Below are 12,648 nucleotides of genomic sequence, written 5' to 3' on the forward strand. Positions count from 1 at the left end.
CTGTCATCAATTCCTTACAGCAATGCTCCAAAATCTAGTATAAAGTCTTTCCTAGGCAGTATCAAAACTCATCAGCAAGTCCTACATTCTTTTTCTCCCTTTGTCTCGCTCACCTTTTTGTTTTTGAAAACTACTAAAACTACTTGCTGCAGTAATGAAATAAAGGTGCTGGTGTTGGTGAAATGTAGGTAGAACCCTTTGATCTTTATACAAAACAAAAAGCCTGCATTAGACACACACACACATCCAAAGACACATGCAAGGAGGGTTACCATCATGATGATGAGGGCGGAAACGTAACTCTGTCTCATGATGGACTGACCAAGCAGAGTTAATGCACTGGGCTCAGGAGAGGACAACGGTTCCACATCATTCAGAGTATCATCATCTCTATCACAACTTGTTTCTTCTGCATTCACAAGTGTATGTGGCTGAACCCCTGAGTATGAACACAAACAACAGCACAAAGAACACATTATGCTCCTGCTGCTGTCCATTCAGTTATTATGCTGAATGAATTTTCCAAAATTCTACCATTACTTTTAAATAGTTTTGCTAATTTCTGAGTAAATTTTAAAGGGTACCATAAGTGTAGTCTTCTTGGGAATAAGGTGGCAAGATAATGCAATGTGGAAAGCCATCTTCTGAGAGTAGTGAGTTCAACCCAGATGAACTGTGGTCCTGCCATGTGTTGTTAATCATCATGACAATAGGCTGGAAGAGAAGAAAAACACTTGGCTTGTAAATGTAGAAGCTGAGGCAAGACAAAGTGGCAAAGTGTGGGTACCCCAGTCAAATTTTCTGTTACTATAAATAGTTATGTGAGCAGAACAAAGGCCTCAGGTTAAAAGTGATACAATATTTTTTGAACATTTGAAGCAATATTTGTGTATTATCCTCCTGAGACACAGACTTTTGCTTGATGTGCATTTTTAATTTCTATTTGGGATTAGTAGGACCTAACAAGTATAAAGTTAGCCTTGTCTTGTTGTAGTCTTGTCCTCACATGAAGTATCATGGTGCAGAGAAGCAGAAATGCAATGGCCCATATGAGGGCATAGAGTCTCAAGGGGTTAATTTTGTTTTGTACAATAAATTGCACTATACAAAACTTTTGGGCATCCCAAGAGATTTAAACGCTTAAACGCTATTTTCTTCTTTTCTTTTTACCATAATTAGGTTTTAGGGCTATGGCTTATGCACAATCATTGTTAAAACAAGAACAGGTTATAAAGATTTCAAACCTTCATGACTACTCTGACCTCTCAAACCTTGCCCCAACAATCAGCAGCAATGAGCTCCTAAGCAACTACCTAGCCCTTCAAACTAAAATATGTGGTGCCCGCAAAGCAGGAAATGGCTGTTTCTAGTTTCCTTCTCCATTTGTTAAGTAATTAAAAAATGGAAGTTATCAAGAACAGTGAAAGTGAAGTTAAGGTCTGGAAGACCAAGAAACTTTGAGATATATGACCTGCTTATAGGATAGTTTGAAAGGCAAATCAGAATATCCTGGAAGCAAAAGCTAACATCACACCATCTGTACAACAGCTAAAGATAAAAAGAGGATGGCTTCTACAGGATCCTAGACAACCATCAAAGCCCACAATAGACTACCACAAGAGGTTCAAAACTGACTGTTTTTGTCATAGCTTTCACAGTCCTCCAGCTTAAATATAATCTAACCTCATAGAAGTGCAGTGCATGTAAGGCTCAATAATCTTACAGGACTTGTCATCTTTTGCAAAGAAGAATGAATTAAAAGCCCCAAACAAGAACTAAAAGACTGACCATGAACAGCAGATAAAAGTTATGATACTTTCCAATGTCTGTATGACTAACGTGCCCAAACATTTGCTTTAATGTTTGCTTTTCTTTTTTGTTATTTGGAAATGCTACTTTGTTGTTGTTAACTGTGCCTTTGGTAAATCAGGTCATCCTTGCGTAGTTATTCACAGTAACAGAACTTTTGTGACTTCTTAAATGCAAACATAGTAGCACAGGCTCATGCTAACAATTTTAAAATCAGTTCTGCAATGAATGACCTTATCACTATAGTGTGTGTATCTCTGTATGTATGCTTTTGTGCTGTATTTCACCTCTGTCCTTCGAGTTGAGAAGACATCACCATCCACTATCTTTGAGAAACTGGGCGGGATGTTGGACTCTCTTGCAGGGCTTTCAATGTCTCCTCTGTCATCCTTACAGACAATTACTACATTTAGGTCACAAGAACTCAGGCATCAGAAAAAGTCTGTTTAAAAGTATTTTGTTTAAAATGGTGTACTTTCTCTTAAAACAAACTACATATATAAAAAAGAATATTAAATATTAATGTAAATCCTTACTGATAATTAAATTCTAATTTCAGAACTGCTGAATAAACTGCCACAAAATTGGTATGTTTCCCAATTTTACAAATATAATAATTAAATTGTTGAGATTCAGGGTGATTATGTGTAAAATGCTCTACTGTAGAAAAATGTACAGAGCCAGAACTGTTAAACAACATTGGGAATAAGAACTCTGAAGAGCCTGAAGAATTTAATGACTCTAAAAAGGTTCTCTAAAGAAAGCTCTGACACTAAATAATCATGATACACGATTTTTATGCTTAAGACATCTCAAGCCTTGGTTTGCATCACCCTCACTGTAAAGAAGTCTGTGTTGGTAAGTCTCTCTATAATGCACCACCTCATATCAAACCACTCTGAATGATGGTGTGTACAGCTTGACTGAATAATGCATAAACTGTGAAATTAAACTCCCCTTTAATGACAGCATGCATTTAAGCTGGCATGGTGCAAGAAGCCTCTGATAAGTAGATCAAATCCAAATGAGAATCATCTTAACACGTTCTTCAGTAGAAGGGATAAGATGTGAAGATTCATAAAATGCAGTGCCAGTTTTACTGTGACATTAAGACGAAACACTCTAACATGCTCTCTAATTATAAACGAAGATAAGCAGCAGTTTTACCACTTTCATCTTTCTGCTAATTTCCGTCTGCCCTTAGTGCTTCATAAAGCATACCATCATGCAAAATAAATTCATATAGATGAACTTTTTCCGATAAATGTCCAATTAAAAAGCTTCAATTGATTATTTGTTGTAACAGATTTTATTTATTTGTTATATAATGTTATTTTTATTTAGTTGTTATTTATCTCAAAATAGTGCAGCAACCTAAACAAATTTCCTTTTACTTTTCATGGTTTTTCTATATTTAAACAGTTTGCTATTGATTTTCAGGTGGAAATGAAAAAAAAAAAACAGATTTTCAACCTTTTTGCACCCCTCTCTGTATGCCTGTACTTAATACACAACTGCATTGTGAACCACAGTTTAAGCAGTCTTTTTATTAGGTCACTGGTGAGGTTACAGGAACAACATAATTGCCCTTTCATATGCTGCATGGGATCTTTCAATTTGACATGTTCATCATGATCATACCACCACTCCAGACTGAGGTCAAATGGGCTAAAACAAGCATCAGCACAACATGATCTTATGATGATCTTGTGGTCAGTGCAATGCAATTGATCTCATGTGTCCATCTATACCTGAGAAAAGCTTGTAGTATGATGGTTTCTACTTATACAGAGTATACAGTTAAACATACATTTTGCCTATTACTCTCTTCTGTTCTGCCTTTAACAGTTTGCTGGTCAAAAAAATGAAGTACCTCTCCTGCTGCAGATGTCCATTTTTGAAGAAGAGCCACCAGTGTGTAGTAGAGTACCAGCAACACTAGAGGGTTAACTATTATAGGCCAGCTCACATCTGCCTGCAGGCCAAGACTGTATGGCTCTGATGTATTTGTATGGATGAATGCAGTTACGCCAAACAGCCTGAGTAAAAAAGAAAGAGAATGAGAGAAAAACATAGAAAAAGGGAGGAGTGATAAAACTGATGATATGTTAAACAGTGTGTTTACAGAAATATGTTAAATAATGTGTGTGCAATAATAAAGGTAACAGACATGCTTCCTGAACTCAATACTGCAATAGAAATTAAACAATAACAATTCAAATAGCTCTGCAAAAGGCCTGCAGCAAGATTTGGGGGCAGCAGGCAGGCACTAAAGCTTAAGGTATTCATGTCTGTACACCTCCAATTCTGATATAATTGGAGGTGTATAAACCATAGAAATAAGCAAAATACGTTTTGGGATTCCATTCTGTGGAGCAATAAGCAACACTGGAACTTTTCAGGCCTATGGAGCCGTGGTATTCCCAGAGAAGGTATATGCTGTGGCCATCACAGTCGCCTGAATTGAACCCCATAGAAAAAGGGTTGCAGAGCATAAACCCAAGAATATTAGTGAACTGGAGGTCATTGATTCCTCAGGAGCACTGAACTACCAGCGACTAGTTGGTGTCTGGCCATGCATCACCTCTGCATTTTACCAAAAGCTACTAGATAGAGAAAATTGAACTCCTCAAAACCTGACCTCGTATACCATCAGAATTGTCCTCATCAGATAAACAGCTCCCAAAGACTTTATCAGGCCTTAACGTGAACACTATATTGTGCATTGTAAAAACAATATCGGTACATACTACCCAGCACTAAGGGAGATGTTCTATAATTCAAAGACAGACAGTTGCAGTGTTACCTGGCATAAATGTCCTGAGGAGGGACCAGTTGCTGGAACAGAGGCAGCTGATAGAGGTAGAGGACCACAATGTGTCCGCCACTAAATATAGTTATCATCATACATAATGTGCTGAAAAGTAGCAGATCAATAGAGTAACCCAACACCCAGCACCACACAAGGCTCAGGAATGCCCCGAAATACAATGCTGATGTCAAGGAGGGTAGAGCTATACCTGTAAAAACACACATGCATTAGAGTGTATTATGGGATAGCAAACATTTTGGATTTGAAGGTTTGAGTAAGTGTTTTGGATGTGGACTGATTGAATGTGTTCCATAATCACAAACAAATTGTCCTAAAAAGTCAAAAACACTTGTTGATCACTGCACATTTCAAACTGTGTGGTTTCATACGTCCGTCTTTTAGTCTTATAGAAGTGACTATATACTATTATTCTAAAACATGGAAACAGTAAAATTAAAAACTGAGAAATCTGTGAGTATGGGACTGTAGATCAATGTGTGCAATGACTGTTTGTTATACCTGCCAGTCCCAGTAGTATGGTTACCACTACTTTTCCAGCCGTGTTCATGACAGTGGAAAGGAGAAGTCTTAAACCAGCTGCAAAGACAATGAGCTTCTGTACAAACTGAGGAGGACCTGCTGGTGGTGCTTTGCTCTCCTCAGTACTGTCGAAAAATGACTCTTCACTCTCCTCTTCATACTCTGAGTCAGATGTTTCGTCATCCTGAATGAGCAAATAAAGATTTAGGAATTTGCAGCAAGGCTTATTACACACTAAGGCTATTATTCAGTAACTACAGGGACTTCTGTACAAACTGCAGCTATCCTTTGATAATAGAAGAACACATTCGCCAGTCTGTTCTAAATGAGTTTTTGTGTATAAGGTCTGCATTGTACCTCAGTAACAGAGAGCTGAATGCTTGGTTCCTGGTCATTAATAGGTGGTGGCCGCAATAGCTTGGCACACAAACGCCGGATGAATAATGCTGACAGGAACAACCCAAAATCTGGCAGCAGGAGGCGAAATATGTTCGCAGCATCCACATCACTAAACCTAAGGATGTTATGAAAAAGAACAAATAATACAGTTGCAAGTAGCAATAACAAGCAGCAACAGTGGGGGCCAAGCACTGTACACATTCTAGACCATGCTAAAATGATGAGGAAAGGATATGTTGAGATTTGTTGTTCAAACTCTTACGTAAAAACTGTATAGTTAAAAACAGCTGCCAAGCCTGAAATACGGAAAGAACATATATAATTGCATAATTCATGTTTTTTTGTTTTGTCTTCTCATGTCAAATAAACATTTATCCAAAAAAAATTTATTTAAAAAAAATTAATTTAAGAATTTAAAATTTGATATTTGAGTCTTTAAAAAACTGTCCTTATCTGTAACTGAATGGAAGCATAAAATAACATAAAAAACAAATGCCTGCACATGCAGCTTGGTGCAAATTTTTAGACTCATTTTAGACTAAGTGTAACTACCAAGTCAACTTCAAATCTTTCTGCAAACACCTTTTCGTAGTTGAGAATTCTGTCCTACCTTACAATACCAAGGTGATAGAGAAAATTCTCCCATGGTCCACTTACTAAAAAAAAGCAGAAAGAAATTTGTTAAAATCACAGTGAGATGTGTGTGTGTGTATTTAAGTTTAGGTTAGGGTTAGGTGTATTATTTTGGATTGATTTAAGTGTATGGTTAAGGTTGGATGTAGAGTTACATTCAATAGACAGTCATTTACATTAGAGTTCAGTTAACTTTAATAGACATAGAGTTGAATGTTAGTTGACTGTCAGGTGAGCATCTACAAGGCATCTTTAATGGACCATCCAGGTAAAGTGATACTAAAATAGCAGGTGGGATTAGACAGGGCAGAGAGAAAATCGTTTAAGTGTACTTCTGTTGAAAAGGGTTTAATGTTAACAAAAAAAATGCTTATATGTAAAAGAGAAACTTTTTGCCCTTCCCAAAACATGGCAGGACACAACATTTGAAAATACATGATGCTCAGTGAAACTGTTCAAGATTTCCTGTTGGACTTCTGCAATGAACAGCTTTCTGAATGTTTAAATGGCGATTAGACATTAGACATGAGTCTGAACTCATTTAAAACATTCTGTGGTCTTCTATGAATCTCCATCACTAATATGAGAAATATGGTCCAATGCCAACATTCAATTTTCCATGTATGTATCTGGTGATGTTGATACATAAATATGTGCATTAAAAAGATTAGAAGTAAACTGAATCAAATGCAGACATTTTAAGGCACCCTCTCCCATTAGTATCCCCAGAAGTATTGGTTGAATCTAAACATTTGCAGTTTTCAAACATTTATCATTATCTTTATCTGTATATTATCATTTATATATGCTGATGTGATTCTGATGTCATTCTGCATCCCTGGAAAAAAACTACATTTTTCAATCCAACAAGGATATGATCTTACTCTCTTTGGGAACGTATGCGAAAGTGATCTGTATCCCACACTGTAAGGCCAAAAATATTACACCTGTGGAGCAAACAATCAAGAGGAACCTGCCCGTGCTTCCTGGAAAAGACACAAACAAGAATCAGATACAGTATGTTAATGAGCAGCAGGAAAAATGCACACATTAATCTATGTAAAAGAAAACTTCAACAAAGAAAAATGAAAGAGCACAGTTTGTGTGATCACATTGCATGGCTTTGCTTGGTAAGCATGGCATGTCTTGGGAAATCCTCTGTGGTACACTAGAAAACATTTTAATTAGTTTATGTGTCTCTGTCTCTGTCTCTGTGTAGAGAGCTTAATGGCTCAAGATTATAAGGACTAAAAAGGAAAGACAGTTATGCTACTAGACATATAGGCTTTCTGCTTCAGCCTCAGGATGTGGTCAGGGCTTTACTGTCATATCTGACTGGTCTGAGCTGCTGAAAGTATTATCTATTCCTGAATCAGCACTTTGATGAAAATGAAAGTGCACTCTTTAGGAATATGGGCACAGCTCATATGACAGTAAAATTTATTACAAAATGATCACCTGAAATATTGAATGTTAATATTGACCTTTAATGTAATCAATTATGCTCAGCTTTTAATATCAGCTTTTAATAGCTCATAGATCTGAACGCCAATTTTTGAATCATTAAAAGAATCCTGTGCTTGTAAATCGTGTATTTACTAATTACTGTATTTTACTTGAGACAACCAATATAACAACAAATCGATTTTGCGGGGTAGCTTAGTGCTTGGGCATAAGCTCGTGTTTGGGTCGCAATGACGTGACAATGTCTTTTTCAGTAGGTAAAATAACTTACACACTCAGATGACATTTTAAATACAGACTTTAACATACTAAATTTATATTTTTGTTCTTTGTTTGCGCAGTTTGCTAGAGCCTACCAGTGAAAGAAGCAAGCTAGCTAGTTTAAAAGTAGTTTGCTGCAGAGGTTGTGTTATTTTCACTTATTTTCATCAGGAGGACAGACGTTTCCATACAACTGTAAATAAATATATTCTTTGTTACATTAAATGGAGGCTAAAATATTATATCCAGTTAATGAACAGGGGGGGCTTCTAGAGGAAAAAGTGTTTTGTTTTTGTTTGTTTAGCAGAAAACCTGCTCAATTCATATACAGCATTAGCTGAAACAGCAAATGTGTTTCCGATAACCGGATTTTCACTAAAAGCTTCATGTCATTTTTCCACTGAAGCTCGGGTCAATGCATCTCAATTATAATGCTGTTTAATCATCCTTCACCTCGAACATTCTGTGTGTGCGTGTGTGTGAGTGCATGTGTTTAAGTGAGTGAGAGGGGGAGAGATAGAGAATCTGAAACTTTAGAGTGGATGAGGAAAGATGAACACAGTAAAAGCAAGTGTGTGTGTGTGTGTGTGTGTGTGTGTGTGTGAAAACTTTCCACAGTAAGAGGAAGAATTGAACATTCTAACACTGGCACATTCTGCAAGTGTGGTGTAGAAATTTTGTATTACATATAATCTTACATACAAAGTATCATAGACATAGAATTGCTTGTAGCGATTGCCAACCAGACATAGCCCTAACAAGCAAATTTAGGACTGACGCTGTGGGGGGGGGGGGATTTTGCATGGTGTTTCTTGCCTTTTTACACTCATTTATTTTTGTTGGATTGCATTGTTTTATATTTTAAAAAATTCTCACAGAAACACTCATTTGGGAATGTGATTGGTCAAGACCTTGATAGCACACAACAAAAAAAGGTGTGTCTGCAGATTCATAGGGCTCTACTGTATCCACTTTTTTTTCATACCATCTCAAGATATTACTGCAGTATACATTATTACCAGGAGCATGGAGTAGCATAAATTAGTTGTGCAGATGATTCTATGCTTACGTGGCTCTCATGGAACATTAATATTGAAAAACAATCAAATACAAAGTTCAGTTTGCTCACAGGGTGACAAACTATGTGAGCACTGTGCTCAATTTTAAATCAATCATTCAATAAACGTTAAACAGTCAGTCTGATACCAACTGCAAATGTTAAACTGCTCTGAATCAGAAGAGAGAGTATGGTTAGCAGTAGCGTAATTATCAGGATAAATCTGCTGACCACAGAACAAGTTAAGCCTGGCTGAAGGAAAACCCAAATGCTGACAATAATGACTCAGATCGAGTGACTGCTGTTGAAAAAACAGAAAGCTGAATTTAAGTTTTTTGTTCTCATGGTTTTGGATCTGTAGCCCACTCCCTGACTGGTGTTGACTCAAACGTGAAATGCAACAGGTTCTGCCATGTTTGGACCTGTAGCCGGATATTTAGGCTAAAGATATTATAAATAAGGAAGCCAGCCACTGGTTGAAATATGAACAGGAGTTCTCGTAACGCCCTCCAGCTCAGAACAAGCTGAAAAAAATCACGTTTATATATATATATATATATATATATATATATATATATATATATATAGTTTTTGTCAGATTTGTCATATTGAGTTTTCAAAATGTGATTTTGTATAAAATAAGAAAAAAATTGACCTTCAGTTTGGAGTAGTTTGGTATCTTGTCATTTATTGAGATGGGAGCTGGGTCTTCACTGGAAATAACTGCCCAGTTGCATTGCAAAGGTGGTTGCCAGGTGAACCAACAGTGTTTCACTGATGCTCAATTCACACTCTTTTTATTTTATCTAGTTAACAAGGCCTAATTTCTAAAAGCACAATATCGAGTGAATAGTCTTAGGACTGCTTTTAAACGTTTTCAGACACATTTAATAGACTGGTTCAGATTTGCTTGCTCTTCCTTTTAATCAAACTCAGTCCCCACCCTGTGGCTCTCAGAGCTTATTTGGTTAGCTTATATATGTACTAACCAGAAATGTGACATATCAGACACATCGTAATTTTGAAATACCACATCCTCATTTTTAGATTTTTAAATACCACAATGTACAGTATTACCATTATACCGCCCAACCCTACATACTCCAGGATTTGTGATTTCAGTACTGTGAAGGTACTGTTATGTTAATGTTAATGTTAAAATAATGATTAACCAACGATTTATCATGCAGCTAACCCCAAGGACAGATAATGTGAGTAGAAAACAGCTTATCATGTGGATATAATGTATAGTGCACTACACTACACTGGGGACGCTGACACCACAACTCTTAATTCCCCTCTATAATTACACTGTAATGCAACATTGATGAGTCCACAATGGACTTGCCTCTTTACAAAGTACATAGCAGCAGAGACCACTTCTTTAATTTAATGGCATGTATTGATCAGTGGAGAGCACTGCTTACTGATTACTCTAGCGGATACAAAGAACTGCACAAGCTTAATTAGAATCTTTGTCATTTCGACCTCAAAATAAACAAACAAGTAAATAACTTTTCATGCGGAACCTTCGGTACAGTTGTCATATGCAACTGACGCAAGGAGTGGTTGCAGGAACAACAATGGAGTGAATTATGAAGACTTTCAAAACATAGTTCCACAGCAGTGACATTACTTTTCCAGCTAATACTGCTGCTGAGAACCTTGGGCTAATTTGACTTTACTGGCCTTCAAAATTCAGTAACATTCAACCCCACATATTAGAATATTAGCTAAAGAGACAGTAAATCGACTATTTTTGGATCAGTGAGTCTGCTTTTGGAGCAATATGTTGCTCTCAGTGATGTTAGATCAAATTCAGCACTACACAGTGTTAATGCATTCTGAAGTAAGCAATACTTACCTCTTAAAATTAATCTTTAGCTCTGTAATAGTGTATTTACATAAAATCTAAATGGATTCCATTTATTTTAGTGTGTTGAAGATTTTTAATGTAAGATTTCTTTCTTTGCAGATGTATTGTTTAATTTACCAAAACTACAGGTCAAACTGAAAATGAATGCATATCATGAAGGCCATGTCCAATATTTCTCTATCACTCAGAATCAAACAGGCTATTTTTGTCACTCTGGCTTTCAGACGTAATTTGTAATTTAAGTCATTTTAAGTAATTTACTCCTGGTTCGACTGACTGCCCTCTTTTTAAAAAGTATTTTAAAATTGTTCCTCTTTTAAAAAGTCTTACTGAAACATTCCTTATAACATCAGTAATGTATGGTAAGATTTTGCCGTAGGCCAAAATTAATGGATATGTTCTGGTTTAGCAGGACATCACAAAAACAGTGCTTTTATAAGGCAATGTTTACACACTAATTCAAACTGTTGTTTACAAAAAGTGTGGAAAAAATTATTTTCCATGATATGGGTCCTTTAAATTAACTTTACAGTAAATTCCCATTTGACTTGTGACTCTATATAACTATTGATTATTTTATAACTACTATCAGTTCAATGGAGTGCACTCTAAGTTATATGTGGTCAGCTGAGCCATTCTACATTTACTGTTACTCTACTGAACCAAACCTGGCTTCATCACTCACCCTTCATGTTGGTCAGAGTTGGGCTGGGCAGCAGAGGTAATGAGAGCAGAAACAGAAGATACACCACCGAGAGCCCATTGTAGCGAAACGCTATTACTGTGGAAACACACCATCCGAGACTGAAAACTTAAAAACTTTCAGCTTGCATACTGTATATTACAACACGGTTACTGCAAACAGTACATACATGAACTGAGAAGTTACACAATGTTTTTCTGTCCACATAATCACAAAACATGTTACAAAAGCATCAAGTCTTGATGGAGGATATAAAAAAGAGAGATGTTGTGTAAGTAGGTGACTTGTAAATAAATACATTAATTCATTAACTTTAGATTTAAAACAAGCTATGTAAAGATATGCAAATTATAACTCCTACATCTGAGCTATGAATTCAACTATATGATTACAGTATTTTTTACACATTTATAAACATTCATATTTGTTTATCTACATTAGCATGGTATTGTTATAGTTTCAAAGCAATAATAATATTGTAATATAGTAAATAATATAGTAATACATAGTAACTATCAACAAGAGTCTAACTCTATTCTGTCATGTTTTTACTGCTCACGACACTACCAGCAGCCAAGAATATTGACACTCATAATGGAATTCTGAATTCCTCTACATTTTAGAAAAGCAGAATTAACCTAAATAATAAAATCTTAAATTTCACTCACCTGTTAGTAGAATAAATGGTAGTAGTAAGTTATAGAGCATCCCTACTACAATATCCCCTGCCATGTTTGCACCAAAGAACACACACTCACTGATTTCTAGACTGGGGAGCTGTAGGGAACAGCCCTCTGCTACAACAAATTCTTACATGAGCATTATCCTCCACAGGACATACATACACACGCGTCATGGATGAAAGATAAAGCGCGTTACTCCGAACCTGAATGTATCGGTTTTCTGTAAGGTTTTTCATGACGCTATCGTTTTTTATGGCAAAGGAGGAAGCATATCTAATATTCATGGGGGCTGGGCCATTATCTAGTGATGCCTGGAGCTGTAATAGTTCCCAGAGCGCTCTCATGAAAACGTAACACGTTGAAGATAATAGACACTGCCTCACCTCTGAGACTGCACAGAAACGCACAGGG

General features: G+C 36.5%; 1 protein-coding gene across 1 annotated transcript in view; it reads right to left on the reverse strand.

Moving 5' to 3' along the window:
* Nucleotides 1-12,286, reverse strand: part of LOC140557817 (piezo-type mechanosensitive ion channel component 2) — a 41,643-nt gene extending 29,357 nt beyond the window's left edge. Inside the window, exons 1-11 of the mRNA XM_072682611.1 lie at nucleotides 12,223-12,286; nucleotides 11,537-11,632; nucleotides 7,078-7,179; nucleotides 6,171-6,216; nucleotides 5,519-5,675; nucleotides 5,141-5,345; nucleotides 4,616-4,829; nucleotides 3,683-3,848; nucleotides 2,097-2,198; nucleotides 585-714; nucleotides 273-439 (exon numbers count right to left, since the gene is read on the reverse strand). Coding sequence (XP_072538712.1) covers nucleotides 273-439; nucleotides 585-714; nucleotides 2,097-2,198; nucleotides 3,683-3,848; nucleotides 4,616-4,829; nucleotides 5,141-5,345; nucleotides 5,519-5,675; nucleotides 6,171-6,216; nucleotides 7,078-7,179; nucleotides 11,537-11,632; nucleotides 12,223-12,286 — 1,449 coding nt within the window. The remainder of the gene's footprint in view (nucleotides 1-272; nucleotides 440-584; nucleotides 715-2,096; nucleotides 2,199-3,682; nucleotides 3,849-4,615; nucleotides 4,830-5,140; nucleotides 5,346-5,518; nucleotides 5,676-6,170; nucleotides 6,217-7,077; nucleotides 7,180-11,536; nucleotides 11,633-12,222) is intronic.
* Nucleotides 12,287-12,648: the final 362 nt, after the last annotated feature.

The sequence above is a fragment of the Salminus brasiliensis genome, chromosome 6, assembly GCF_030463535.1.
Source record: "Salminus brasiliensis chromosome 6, fSalBra1.hap2, whole genome shotgun sequence".
Classification (NCBI taxonomy): domain Eukaryota; kingdom Metazoa; phylum Chordata; class Actinopteri; order Characiformes; family Bryconidae; genus Salminus; species Salminus brasiliensis.